Raw genomic sequence first — 15,122 nt, 5'->3', positions numbered from 1 at the left:
AAAAAAAAAAAAAAAGGTGGGGAGGCAGGTGAGAGTAGAGGTTAGGCCAGCAAGAAGGTGAAATCTGTAAAGGCTCTTGCAATCTATGTTCCATATATGGGACCCACTCCCCCAAGTTGTCTTTACCTCCATGCTCAATCTATATGGTGCACATGTGACCCAATGCTCACATGCACTTAAGTGTAAAAGAAAAAAATGGAGTCTGTTACGTCTAACTAATGGGGCTGGAGACATGGCTCAGTGATAAAAGCACTTACTCTATTCTGGCAGAAGGCCTGGGTTCAGTTCCCAGCACCCACAAGGGGGCGTTCTACAAGGAGACTGACTCTTTGAGTCTTATTAGAGCAAAAGAATTTTCTTTATGTGTATAAGAGTTTGCTTGTGATGTGTATGTGTACCATGTGCATAGTAGTTCCAGGAACCACTGGTTCTGGAACTGGAGTTATAGACAGCTATGAGCTGCCATGTTGGTGTTGGAAATTGAACCTGGGTCCTCTGGAACCTGGGTGCTCTTACTACTGAACCATCATTCCAGTCCCCAGGGCTAAAATTTTGTGAATGTTTTTGGACAAGAGAACAAAAGTGAGTAGGTTATGAATGCCCATCACTCTACTGTAGGTTACCCTTCAGTTTCTGTGCACAGTTCTGAATGCCCATCAACCCACTGTAGGTTACCCTTCAGTTTCTTTGCACAGTTCTGAATGCCCATCACCCCACTGTAGGTTACCCTTCAGTTTCTGTGCACAGCTAAGCTCATAACAGAGACTGTACCAGATACATACATCAGACACACCATATAGTTTTATATTCTGGTTGCTTTTGTTAGACACAGGTTCATTCCTACCCTCACTCCCACCCCACCCCCTGCCCTATGCAATTAAAACTTCTTAATAATGTTTATTTGACACAGGGTCTCACTACATAGCCCTGGCTGCCCTGAACTTAGTACATCAACCAGACCACCCTGAAACTCAGATCCACCTGGCTCAGCCTCCCAAAATGCTAGGAATTAAAAAGGTGTTCTACCATACCAAGCTTTCACAAGTGCTTTTTTTTTTTTTGTTGGTCTCATTGTGTAGCTCAGGCTGGTGAGGAATAAAACGACCTTCTGCCTCACTCATTCTCCTCTCAAGTGTTGGATTGCAAGCATGGACTCCACGCCTGGGTCCACTGGGAGGTAACAGCTAGTGATTTGTAAACCTTCTCAAGACACTGGGTGTTTCCTCTTGTCAGAACTATTGTTTTGCTCATCCGTGAGTCAGAATCTCTATGCAAATGTTTGGTTTTTTACATTTTCTTACTTGTGTGTGCTCTCTGTGAAGCATGTAAGAAGGTCAGAGGTCAACTTACAAGACTCAGTTTCTTCCTCCCAAAGATCAAACTGTTAGACTTGGTGGGAAGTGAGCCATCCTGCCAGCACACTTTAGATGATTTTCTTAGAATGGATTCTAAGAAGGGGAATGAACCTTTAAAAGGCTTGAGCCACAGTGCCAGGTTCCTCAATGGCAGTGTGTAGCATTAGTGAACACCTGTTACACAGCCAGTGCATACCGTGTCTTCTCTTCAACTGCTCTAACAGAAAAGCCTATCTATCGTTGCTGTTTTCATTTTCTGAAGATTACAAAGACCACTCCTGCCAGAAGAGTTACTCTTGTTTCTATAAGCTCAGAGTATGCACTCCCCAAGAATTCATTAATTCCTGTTTTAAAAGAGCATCTTTGACACGTGTTTGTAATTGTAGTGGGGGAATGAACTTACTAAGAAGCTGATGAGTAAGTTTCTGTGACAGCTGCCTGTCATCACTGAAGCCTCCCACAAGATGTACTTCCAGCCTGCCAAGAGAGGTACAATGGTCAGAGTTGGACAAGACAAGACTGTGTGCAGGTTTTAAGGTGATATTTAGTGAGTGACTCCCATGAGCATCCACAACATATGATGAAAATACTTGTGGGCATAATGGGGAGCCATGTGACTGCTGCAAGGCCCGTCCTCAGTGCAGTGTCACCTGGCCACCCACATGGAACACTCTACAACTTCTCAGTACCTCTACCAAAGAGCATCTGGGCTGCGACTGCCATGGCTTTGCCACCACTCCTACCAGGCTGGCCTCCATATCCACAATGACTAAACACTGTCTGCAAGTAGACCAGGGATAGCTAACAGTTATGTTCTGAGAACCCTTGTGGCTAGCCTCTCCCCAAAGCAAAAGGAAAAGGCAGTTTTATGACCACACAAGTCAAAAGCCTGGGAAGCACACCAGCCTATAACACAGACCCAGCCACAAGGTTTGAGTTTTAAAAAGGGCTTAGTGCCAACACACTGTTAGCATATGCAAGCAATATTCAATTTCTAGCATATATACATACATATACAAAGTTTAAACTTGATTTATTTTTTAAGATAAGGCTACCCTCAAATTAAGACATCCTCCTACCTTTGCCCCCCAATACCTTCTCCCCATTTCTTAACTTACTTATTACACTATAAAGCTGACCAGTAGTGTCCCCAAGACCCTAAGTACCTGTGTACTAGTAGTTCCTTTAAAGGCTACCAAGAAAATAAGAGCCAAGTGTAATAACAGAGCAAGTGGACCAGTTATGTAAGCAAGTCACAGGCCAGCACTTAACTAGCTGTATGGCTTTGGTATATGACCATGTGTCATAGGGTAAGGATGAAATGCTGAGGCACTTAGTCTGGGCTGGTTCTTACCCTACATCCTTGCTCAAACTGTGGCCTGCTGAGGTGTGTAACACCATCATGCTCAGCTGATCCTGCTGCCTTCTTCACACCTTCCTACACATTTACTCACCTGCCTATTTTATTTAGAGTATGAGCCCTGAGCCTACACTGAACAGAAAGTTCTTGGCCCTAAGAACAAGTGGATCCCACAGAAATACCTCTTGAATAGGCCACAACAAATTAATACTTGAGATGCAAAGATTCCAATATTGCACAAGTTCAAAGCCAAACTTACTTTAAAACTGAGCACAGAAGCCTGACATGTAATCCCAGCACTATGGAGGCCAGGGTAAGAGGATCATGAATTCAAGGCCAGACTATATAGTGAGCCCTGTCCAACAAAAAGTCCTGTACTGGCTTGTCCCTCCTGTCTAACCATCCATCCATTCATCTATCTACCCATCCATCTACCTACCCACCCATCCATCCATCCACACACCCACCCACCCATTCATCTATTCACCTACCCACCCATCCATCCATCCATCCACCCACCTACCTATCCATCCACTCACCCACCCACCCATCCATCTATCCATCTACCCACCCATCCATCCACCTATCTATCTATCCACCTACCCACCCACCCCTTTCCCCATCTATCATCCATCCACCCACCCACCCATCTACCCATCCATCCAGTCAGTGTAGACACCGACCATGCTCAAGGTGTGCAAGCACAGTGCATTCCCCTATAGTGTCCATATAGCAACAGCATGGTACTTACCTTCCACACTCAGCATGTTCAGAGAAGGATTTTATGGAGTTCATTATCAAGGGGACTTCAGCTTTGGTGTCAGATCCATCACAATGTGTCAGGCAAGTTGCCCCATTACCTGGAAAACAAGGGAGTTATAAATAAAAGGAGTTATTCTTAATATAAAGAAGAATATTGGCAAGTGAGACATGTAGACCACCTCATCTTTAGGCACCCTGTAAGAAAACTGAAAGACTCCAATGCTGCCCAGCCAACCCATCTGACCAGGGCACCAGGGAGACACTATGCAGACAAGAAAGATATGGCTTCAAATTTCACCAGGAAACTCAAACTGAGAAAGTCAGTGGATCCATGGGTTGGATAGTTTAACAAATAGTCTCCTTCATCTCTATCATCATACCTGTATGTCTCAGGACTACAATGTGACAAGTGGTAGCATCATCAGAACCCAGAATGGAGATGGAGCCTGTTTAAAAAAGAAATAACATGAAATACCCAGTAGCTTTAGGATATGGCCCAATGCACTGCTTCCTAACCTACCATCCTTTGGGGAGGTCACTGCAAGCTCTCTTTGCTGAACATACAGAAGGCCCTGGGGTCCCACTTGTTGAACAGACTGACCTCTGAGAAGTCTGGCTCTTTCCTGTTTAATTGAAACAGAATAAAATAGTAGTGTGAATTAGTGAGGCTTAAAGACCTAGAGAGGCGGAGAGAGCCAGTATGTACTCAGAAGTGGGAGGCAGGCCACATGTCTAAGCGGGTGTACTGGTGACAGAAGGCTGATGCACAAAGGCAGCAGCAACATTCCCTCTGACTAAAAAAAATATGTGACACAGATCCCAGTGCCCAGGAGAGAGGGGCCAATCCTTCACCAGAGTTCAAGAGTCTGAGATTTAACTTTTTTTTTTTTTTTTTTGCTGTCTCTCTCTGTGTCTGCCTTATTTTGTCCCTCTCCCTCTCTGTCCACAGCAGTTCGGGTAACTCAGGCTGCCCTTACCCTGTCCATTGTATCCTCCTATCTCATGAGTGCTGGGATTATAGGTGTGTATCACCATTTTACAAGTGTGAGAAAATCTGAGCCAGGAGTGGTGGTTCATCACAAAACAAGACTGAGGCTGGCTTAAAGGCAAAAGTGACTGCACATGGTAGGAATCACCCGTAACCCAACGCTCAGGAGGCAGAGGCCAGCCTGGGCACATACTCATGTGTGGGGGGAGGTGACACACTACTGAAATGAATTCTACCTTCCAGTTTGTAATAAGCAAGCCTCGTCATGTGTCGGTGTCCTATATTTGCTTCAGTCCTACATCCGCCTCTACCACTTCTCATGCCTCCTGCAAGTTTGTGTCTAATTACTTAATAAAATCCAAGAAACCCAATGAACTTAATGATCAGTCTAACTAATTAAGCATTGTCTTCCTTTAATGAGTTCCCATGTTTCAGATGCAAGGACATGAGAACTGAACTGATGAGGTCCTGGGCTCAGAAGTCGGTCTCCAGCAAGGTTGGCATGGAGCACAGGAAAGCAAAAGAAACCACAAACTAAACCAACTGGTGAGGCAGCTTGGTTACTGTACAAGCCAAGGCTAATGTGGCTGCCTCACATTTCATCACACCCCAGCTCAGTGACACACCAGACACGAGTTCCCGCTTCCCAATTCCTATCCTTACCTCCTTTGGGGAGGAGTTAATAGGCAGATTCTTACCACTCATGTTCACAAGTGGCTCACCACCAGTGAGTAAAGTAAGAACAAGTTACCATTTCAAGACTAACACAAGAAAGGAAAGCAATGGACATGGCCTTGCCACAGAACTTGCTCTCTTCCTACTTGATAAGAGCTGTTTCTGAATGAGGCCTCACTTCAGTACATTGGTGTGCATGAGAAAAAGGGAGAACTGCAGGTATGTGGTAGACATGTGTGGGAGGTGTGCATGAGTGAGAAATGTGGATGAGTGAGAGGTGTGCATGTATGAAAAGAGTGAATGAGTGGGCTGGAGAGATGACTCAGTGGTTAAGAGCACTGACTTCTGAAGGTCCTGAGTTTGGATCCCAGCAACCACATGGTGGCTCACAACCACCCGTAATGAGATCTGATGCCCTCTTCTGGTGTGTCTGTAGACAGCTGCAGTAAATTACGCCGGAGCGAGGAGGGGGGCCGGCAGAGGTCCTGAGATCAACAGCAGCCACACACATGATAGCTCACGGCCATCTATACCAGCTACAGTATACTCATACACATAAAATAAATAAAAAATAAATCTTTAAAAAGAAAAGAAGAGAACCCTAAAGGTTAAAGGTCTCTGTAGTTATGCAGTGAAACAACCAGAGCAATGGATGTGCTTGTGTTCTAATAAAATGTGACAGGTGACATGGAAGTTTGCATTCATGTAATTTACTGTTATAAAATATTTCTTTCACTTCTTCTAGGGGTATATCTTAGAAGTAGGTATTTGTCTAGCATGTGTGAGGCTCATGAGAAAAGGCAAGTTCTTATCTGTAACTCTGAGGACCAGCCCACATCTCTTACCCTTCTGCCACGTTCAACTTTCTCTTCTAGTGGCACATAAATGTGAAAGTACCTGCCGCACTGTGAAGCCTGGGGTATGTACCAGATTAATAGCAGGAAGTCTGGGTGTGGCTTAGTGGCAGGGGTGTGGAGTGGGAGGTCCTGGACTCCGTCCCCAGCACAGCACAGAAAACTCTTAAAACAGCAGAAGCCAACACAGAGTGCATGATTGCCAAGCCCCAGGTTTCTGACTGCTGTCTACCCTGGATCAGACTGTATAATCCCCAAATGGCCTATCTCAGCATACTGGTCACTAGTGCTTACGAGGGGGATCTCTCCACATGTGCTCAGTTAAGTTTTTGTGTTAGCAGCCGCACATTGCAAGTGCCTACTGTACTGAATTATACAACAAAGTGAAAAGCAGGCACCAGGGTTCCAGTCCTGACATGTTTCTAAGAATGGGGCCTAGGACAGTCACATTGTGTCTTAGTCACTGTTCTATGGCTGTGAAGAAACACCATGCCAAAGGCAACTCTTATTTAAAAGAAAAAAAGCATTTAATTAGGGCCTTATCGAGAAGCATACAGGCATGCTGTTAAGAGCAATAGCTGAGAGTTATATAGGCAGAGAGACACTGGGTCTGGCATGGGCTTTTGAAACCTCCAAACCCACCCCCAATGATGTGCTCCCTCTAAGAAGGCCACACCTCCTATTCATTCCCAAATAGTTCTACTAACTATGAGCTCAAACATATGAGCCTATAGGGGCCATTCTCACTTAAGCCACCACACTGTGTGTGATCCTCACAGCCCTCACTCTAGTAGATAAGAGCTAAGATACTCACACTGGGCACAGATGGGCCTTCTACTGTGGTTGACCAATGGGTGCCTAAAACCAGACAGCAAGAAACCCAGGCATACTGGGGAAGGAGTTTAACAGTAACAATATGGGATTGCCCTAACAAGAAGCTATGATGAAAGGTGTTTCAGACTTTCTAACCAGCATGGTGCCACATGCCTGTGAGGCTTCAAAGATCATGAGTTGGTGATCAGCCAGAGCTACAGGGAGACCTTTCATGAAAGAAGGGAGGGAGGGGAGACATACACAGAACAGTTAAGTGTTCTGGAATTTTCCATCTAAAAAGTTCAGACTGTGGCTGCCCAAGAAAGTGTAACTGCAGGAAAGGAGGAGGGGAATACTACTCAGGCTTATGACTCACTGAAGCTGTAGTCACAAAATACTGATGTATGAAAAACATAGGAAGCCAGGCATGGTGGTGCAAGCCTTTAATCTTAGAATTTGGGAGACAGAGGTAGGCATATCTCTGTGTTCCAGGACAGCCAGGGATTCAAAGTGAAACCCTGTCTCACACCACCACCACCCCCAGAAAGAAAGAAAGAAAGAAAGAAAGAAAGAAAGAAAGAAAGAAAGAAAGAAAGAGAGAGAGAGAGAGAAAGAAAGAGAGAAAGAAAGAGAGAAAGAAAGAGAGAAAGGGATAAAGGAAAGAGAAAGGGGGGAGGAAGGGAGGAAAGGACAGGGCACACAGGAATAAACCAGGCATGATAGTTTATAGTTTACAATTGCAATCCTAGAACTTACAAGGCTGAGATATACATGAGTATGTGAAACTGTATCAGAAAAACCAAACCAAACCAAACCCAAAAATATATAGTATGTTGTCATTCAAAAAGTTTATCACGGGTGGGGAGGGAACTGCAGTCAGGATGTAATATATGAGAGAATAATTTTTTTTTTCGAGACAGGGTTTCTCTGTGTAGCCCTGGCTGTCCTGGAACTCACTCTGTAGACCAGGCTGGCCTCGAACTCAGAAATCTGCCTGCCTCTGCCTCCCAAGTGCTGGGGTTAAAGGCATGCGCCACCACTGCCCAAATTAATTTTTAAAAATGTATCATGATGGGCACATTGGATAATAACTCTAATCACAGTATTGCTGAAGTAAGAGATCTTAGACATTCACGGTCAGCTTGTCTCTCTAGAAAGAAAAGGGGGTCAGGGCTCACACAGAGAAGATGCTGCAAACTGCTGTGGGAAACCTACCAGAAGTGGGGTCCCAGTACTCACAAGCCAAGACTCCCACACATGCCTATAACCCCAACTCTGAGGTGGGTGAGGCAAGAGGATTGCTAGGGCTTGCTCCATTCCAGCTGAGCTAAGACAAACATTCAGGGAAGACCTCACCTAAAAGGCATTGCACACAGTGGAGAGGCAGAGGCTTGATGCCGCCTTCAGGCCTTCCCGTGCACGCACACTCACACAGACAATAAAAACAAATCAGCATGTGTTAATGCACATCTTTAACCCCAGCACTTGGGACAATGGAGAGAGAAGAGCTCTGAGAGCCAGAGGCCAGCCAACAGTGAGATCCCAGAGCTACACAGACCCTGTCCCAAATCTTTTTAAACAGTAGATTGCCTAGCATATAAATAAAGTAGGGGAGGCAGAGGCAAGTAGATCTTTGAATGGTCTACAGAGCAAGTTCAGTTTCCACAGAGAAATCCTGTCTCAAAAACAAAACTAAACCAAAACTATGAGAAGAATGGTTGTGACCAAGGACCTGATTTTCTACTTCCCTCTACAAAGCCTACACATCATCCCCTAAGGCAAGTGGGCATGAAGTCCTCACTCCAACTGCTCCCTGGCCTCTGCGTGCAGCCCTCTTTGCCCTCACTGGGGGCCTCCCTGACCCCACTTCCCTGCTCTTGAAAGCCCACTCTCCACTCTGCATCCCTTCTGGGCTGTATCTCCCTAAATAAACGAAACCCTTGCTTCTGGAGACACCACCTCACATCACCTTGTCTCTGTCTTCTCCCGACAGTAATGTGCTTTGTGGCCACTAAAACTACAAGTTTCAGACATAGGAGAGAATCTCCTAAATCCTTGAAGTGGCTGGAACTTTTCTTGTATTATTTCTGCCTTCATCGACAAAGTGCCTAGCCCAATTTGCAGGAGCCAGTTTTAGGATCAGTCTGTCTTGAAATTCAAGTTAACAGTCACAGTCCCCCTGTCCCGTAGTTCTCGGGGGTCATTCTGCTCATTCATTTACCCAACAAATATTTGGTTAGCACAATGCCACTGCTTTCAGGAAGGTCTGCTCCAGGAAGCAGATCCGGAGGAAGACAACCACAAACCTCACAGTGACTCAGAGGAAACTTCCGTAACCCCAGGCTCCGGAGCTTCACCTCTCAGAGTGAACTGATTAGGAAACAACGTCCCCTCCTAGACTGTACTATGTGAGATCCATGGACGGGCTGAGTCCAAACTAGTATGTGGGATACTTGGTCATCACTGCCTTCACTATGAGCACTCTTTCAGAGGTCCCCTCAAGGAAAGAACAAGACTCCATCAGGGCGCAGTCCTCCCGGACCCAGCAACTTCCAAACGAAGCTCTTATTTCTGGCTAAAAAATAATTCGTACCCCCCACACGCCCTGGGGCCAGAAACGGGCGCGCAAAGGACTGGGACCCCCGCTCACACCTGTCTGAAGCTGGGTAATGCGGGAAGCCGCACGAGCGCCCGACCTGCAGAGCCCACGTAGTGTCCTAGCGCTACGTTCGTGCTGTGTGACCTTCCTTAAGTCACCTTAACCTCTCTGGGCCTTGTCTCACCAGGTCCCTAGTGAAAGCGCGTCTGCGACCAGGCTACAGAGATCCCACCCACCCCGAAGGCCCGAGTAGGCCGCTCACCTCCAGAGGCGGGTGAGCCCGGACCAGCTCCACAGCCGACTGTGGCAGACGGACGCGCTGCCCGTCCACCAGCAGCGGCATTTTCTAGGCCGCCGCCAGGCTGAGGTAGGGGGCCACCGCCCCGCCCCGCCCCGCCCCGCCCCGCCCCGCCCGCCTTGCGCCCGCCTTGCGCCATGCCACGCCCACCGCGGAGTCGGCCCGGAACTGTAGTCCAGACGGACGTGGAGCAGCCCGAAGGGATCAAGGAGGTGGAATAGCCGTTGTGCTGCAAGGCATCACGGGAGATGTAGTCCAAACCTTGTCAGAGGCCACTCTCTACCCGAGTCTCTCGTGGCGGGTACCTGCAGCTGTAGTCATAGAGACTTGAGCATTAGGGACGCGGAAAGGAGAACCGCGAGGGTAGCCCCGCCCTTTGCGTCACCCAGCCCTGACCCCTGCCTCGGGCAGAGTTGATTTGCAAAAGTGTAATTAATTAACGTCCGTTTCAGCTGGCAGACCTAGTGCAGAAGGCGTGGGGAACGCGTGAATTGCGGACCCTGCTGGCACCGCGGGGGCGTGGGTGCGGAAGAAACAGGACCGCCTTTAACCAATTGGTCTAAATTTAAACCCTGTTTTGTGTGACTCCAAGCCAAGGCTATCGCCCTAACAATCTCAGTTAGAATTGTAAATAATACACGTAAAATTAAGTTTTGGCTGAGACAATTCTGATCTTGCCATGGTGCCTCAGCATCCATTTCCAAAAGTAACTGACCACCAGAGAGAGGTAGAGGAAGTACAGGTAATAGGTACCAAAGCAGGAATATGATTGTTTATTGAACTCCGGGGTCACAACCTGTTACCCAAGTCAGGTCCAATCCACCTGTCTTCAATAAGTCAATTGACTAAAGAGCCTAGTTTAAAATGGAAAGCAGAAATGGGAGATTTATTCAAAAAAGATTAATTCGATATGGCCATATTGGGGAAAGGGACAAAGGAGCCCAGGAAACTCTTCACTTAGTTTAAATACAGTGCAAAGGATATGCACATCTAAGCAGACCATTTACCTGCTATGGGAGCCAAGCCAACCCAAGTCTTGTTAATAGTCCTAGATGAGTCGGGCAGGTGGTGGCATATGCCTTAATCCCAGCACTTGGGAGGCAGAGGAAGGCAGATTTCTGAGTTTGAGGCCAGCCTGGTCTACAGAGTAAGTTCCAGGACAGCCAGGGCTATACAGAGAAACCTGTCTCGAAAAACCAAAACCAAACAACAACAACAACAAAAAGAGTCCTAGATGAAAAGACAGAGGAACGGCTAGTTCTGTGTCCTCATTCAGAAACATACTTGATAGAGCCAATGCTCGAAGTAGTCAAGGTTTGTGGGGATCTGATTCCAACCCCTGGAGTGTGGCTACCAGTCCTAAGGCAGCTGTTTGAAGTATACCAGCTTCACATATACCTCACATATACCTCCCTGCACCCCCTCCTCCCGCCCCCAGTTATCCCTGATTGGTTAATGAAGGAGCCTAACGCTTTTAGCTGGACAGAAGAGAGGTAAGAAGGGCTGGGGTCTGAGGTAGGGACCACAAGGAAGGAAAGAGGGAGTTGGTGTAGGGACAGTTCCACTAGGCTCAGGCCAAGAGTTACCTAGCAACAGTTTGTGTTACTGCCTGCTGGCCACCAGGGGCAAGGTCAGTGTAATAGCAGCAGCCAGCATACAGAGGACGGACTGCTTGCTACCCCAGTTCTTTCACTCTGTTTCCATGTGTTCTCAGCCATCTTCTCTTCCCTCTTTCTCTCTTTGTCCTTCTCCACTTCTACCCTTTTCCAGGTCCCCATTCAATCTTTATATTCAGTCTGTCTCAAGGCATGGTTCCTCAGGGGTACACCTCAACATAGGCCTGCTCACTGCATTATACCAGAGCTTTGTATTTCATAAGTATCAGATAGGCTAGGAGGATGAACTGCAGCCATGAGGAAATCTGGAGCAAGATCATGGAAACACACCTGACGTCTAAAGAACCTGACAATAAGAACTGTGGTCGGGCTGGTGAGATGGCTCAGCATTGACTGCTCTTCGGAAGGTCCTGAGTTCGGATCCCAGCAACCACATGATGGCTCACAACCACCCGTAATGAGATCTGACGCCTTCTTCTGGTGCGTCTGAAGACAATTACACTGGAGCGAGCGGACCGGAGCGAGTGGGGCGGCAGAGGTCCGAGTTCAATTCCCAGAAAACACACACATGATGGCTCACGGCCATCTGTACAGCTACAGTGTACTCATACACATAAAATAAATAAAAATAAAATCTTTTTTAAAAAAAGAAAGAACTGGGGTCATGGATGGGAGATAGCCATATTACCTTAGAGGTTAGGAGTTAATGATCATTTAACTCCTCAATTACTGAGGTGCTACTTGAAATAAGTCTTGGTTTCTCTGTGCTAGTCTTATGGAGACTAGCATAAGATAAAGAAACACAGCTGCTAGATTAATCTATTACTTACATTTATATATTAAAAATGATTCATTTTGCACATTCCTGTTTGAGGCCCTTATTCCTGATGGTTTGGGTCCAACCCATCATTATCTGGGCTTTATTGAAGTCTCTCCTGGAGAATTCACATTTCTTTGGGATCTATTGTTTCAAAAGTCTGATAAATTGCTACTGGAGAGGAATTTCAGTTTAAAGTTGTAGGAAATCAGAATAGGAACTTAAGGAACCTACTCACTGGCTCGTCCCTGGTGGCTTGTAGCCTGCTAATCTGCTTTCTTATAAGCACCTACCCAGGACCACCTTTCCAAAGTTGTACTTCCCCATGGTCCTAGCCTCTTCTACATCAACCATTAGTCAAGAAAATGCTCTCCAGAGTTGTCTACAGGACTGACTGAAGAAGGCATTTCCTCAGTTGAGGTTCCTCTTCCCAAAAGACTTTTAGCTTGTATCAATTCTTACTGATCCTAAGGTTGTGTAGAAAACAAACCAGGACACCAAGCATAATTCCACTCAAGCTCATCTGAGGGAGTAAATGAGCTTTGGGGCTTCCTTACAGAGTATTAGGTGAAATATCACCTACAGTGATGTGGGTGTGTAAGAATTGAGCAAACAGGGACACCTCAGAAAAATACCGAGAAGGCAGGAATGTCCATTAAGCCTAAAGACAGACAGCTTCAGAAGGGTTTACTGAGCAAACATCCATCCCCATGAGATGCCCTAATTTCAGGGAGTCCAGTTCCAGGAAGCTCCTATGTGCCTAAGTATCTCCTCACCTGGGGCACAGAGGGCAATGGAAACAAAGAAAAATGAGCTCCACCAGTGAGAGACAACCAACTCATGCTGTAAACCTATGTACTGGGAAGGTATAAAAAGTGTGTGCTTTTGCTCCTCGGGGTCACCCTTGCCTGAATGTGAGCCGAACCCAGTATCCTGGATTATTTAAAACCTCATGTTAATTGCATTCATCTCTGTCTCTGTGTCTTTGTGAGTGGGACTCCCACCTGAATCTAACAGGTGTCCTCCACCCAGCCAGTTGCATCTGCAGGAATAACAGGCCCCCTCTCCTAGTCTTCTGCAGGCCTAACTACTCTGCCACACCAAGCAATTAAGGCAATTGCATACAACAGGTGGCAAGGTGTATTTGTATCAGTGTCTCACTGCCTTCCCACCCTTGTGGCAAGATGCAAAAGTCAACAAGCCCAGCTGTGATAGTTCTTTTGGAAGAGGCTCAGCTGAACTCCCCAAAAGGAGTTGCCTGTCTCCTGGAACAATCAATCACAACACAGTTGCTCACTCTGCAACTAACTCTTGCTGGCCTAGAACTCACAATATAGCCTAGGTTAACCTTGAACTCATGGCAGTCCCATGAGTCTAAAGTACTCGTCTTTTTTTTTTTTTAATTTCTACTATTATTTGTTATGTGAGTGCAGGTGCCCAGAGAAAACAGACTGTGAGCTACCTGATGTGGATGTTGTCAACAGAACTTGTCTTTTCTCCTGGCGGAGCAAGAGGTCCACATAGCCACCTCCAGTCCCTGACTATGGCTTTGAATTATAGTTTATACAGAACCAGAAGACAGAAAACGTTAAGGTTCCTCAGCAGTTAAACAGTTAAGTGCTTACAAGTACAAAGGACTAAACTGTATACTATGTTCTCCATAAACATACGTAATTTATGGATGTGGGGAAGCTAGGCAGTGAGAAGAAATGTTGTTTAAAAAGTATCATGTATTGGGGCGGTGCTGGGGGAATACACCTTTAATTCCAGTGCTTGGGAGGCAGAGATCTCTGATCTCTGAGTTTGAGGCCACCCTGAGCTACTGGACAGCCAGAGGTAGGGAGAGGAGATACACACAAAGAATGAGCATTATGTAGAAACTTAGTAAATAGTGGAATTCCCAAAGAACTGAGTGCAGCTTACAGCCTGTACACAATACTAAAGCCAGACATGAAGGCATATGGGATCTGAGGAACCAGACAATAAATTCAGGACCCAAGCTGCAATGACCCTGAAATAAGATGCAGAGTCCTCCATTCCCCACAGACTACCAAGCACACAGCTGTAAAACACACAACATTGGCCAACTCTTCTCACCTCAAGATAGCTGGGACTTGTGTGATGCTGTGTGTGTTCTTGGGCCAGGATGTGGCACTGCTAGTAAGAGGTGTGGCCTTGGAGTAGGTGTGTCCCTGTGGGTGTGGGATTTAAGACCAGCTAGCAGCCTTCAGATGAAGATGTGGAACTCTCAGCTCTGCCAGCACCACGCCTGCCTGGATGCTGCCATGATGACTCTGGACTAAACCTCTGAACTGTAAGCCAGCCCCAACTAAATGTTTCTATAAGAGTTGCCTTGGTCATGGTGTCTGTTCACAGTAGTAAAACCCTAACTGAGACAACTTGTCTGGGTGCATGTATGTGTAAGACCCTGGTTTTCATTCTCAATACAAAAAAGAAAATTCTCTATTTTCCAAGGAAACTTCATTAATTTCTTCCAAAAATGTTTAGCTTTTTTGTTTGTTTGTTTGTTTTTGGTTTTTCTGAGACAGGGTTTCTCTGTGTAGCCCTGGCTGTCCTGGAACTCACTCTGTAGACCAGGCTGGCCCTGAACTCAGAAGTCCGCCTGTCTCTGCCTTCCAAGTGCTGAGATTAAAGGCGTTTGCCACCACCACCCAGCTAAATGTTTAGCTTTTTAAAAACATCTCACTATACTTTAACTTAAAAATATTCCTACTTCAGCCTCCAAGTGCTAAAATTACAGAAAGTGTATCGCCATGACCAGAATGCATGCAATTTCTCTGAAGTGTATAGGCTTGTTCAAAGCATGGAGAACATCTTAACCAATGCCCGTTTGTTTCTAACCTCCCCACTCCCTTTAGGAGCAGGAAGCTAAGATTCAACACAGCAGTCATGGAAGCATGGCTGAGTCTTTATTGAAGCCTGCATTGGTGTGAGCAGGGAAGCCCCAGGTGAGCTAGGCTGTAC

At 46.3% G+C, this 15,122-nt stretch overlaps 1 protein-coding gene across 10 annotated transcripts in view; it reads right to left on the bottom strand.

Annotated features, from left to right (window-relative positions):
• Positions 1 to 10,025, bottom strand: part of Ntan1 (N-terminal asparagine amidase) — a 14,791-nt gene extending 4,766 nt beyond the window's left edge. For 2 of the 10 annotated variants that reach the window (XM_031363109.1, XM_031363113.1), the window contains exons 1-5: positions 9,669 to 9,859; positions 3,998 to 4,100; positions 3,858 to 3,923; positions 3,467 to 3,575; positions 1,759 to 1,832 (exon numbers count right to left, since the gene is read on the bottom strand). In XM_031363109.1, coding sequence (XP_031218969.1) covers positions 1,759 to 1,832; positions 3,467 to 3,575; positions 3,858 to 3,923; positions 3,998 to 4,100; positions 9,669 to 9,749 — 433 coding nt within the window. In that variant the 5' untranslated portion in view covers positions 9,750 to 9,859. Of the gene's footprint in view, positions 1 to 1,758; positions 1,833 to 3,466; positions 3,576 to 3,857; positions 3,924 to 3,997; positions 4,101 to 9,668 lie in introns of all 10 variants that reach the window. The other 8 variants (XM_031363110.1, XM_031363114.1, XM_031363117.1 and 5 more) reach the window with 7 other exon arrangements.
• Positions 10,026 to 15,122: the final 5,097 nt, after the last annotated feature.

This window comes from Mastomys coucha, unplaced genomic scaffold, assembly GCF_008632895.1.
Source record: "Mastomys coucha isolate ucsf_1 unplaced genomic scaffold, UCSF_Mcou_1 pScaffold12, whole genome shotgun sequence".
In the NCBI taxonomy this organism is placed as follows: domain Eukaryota; kingdom Metazoa; phylum Chordata; class Mammalia; order Rodentia; family Muridae; genus Mastomys; species Mastomys coucha.
This window is presented reverse-complemented; position numbering and strand designations above follow the sequence as displayed.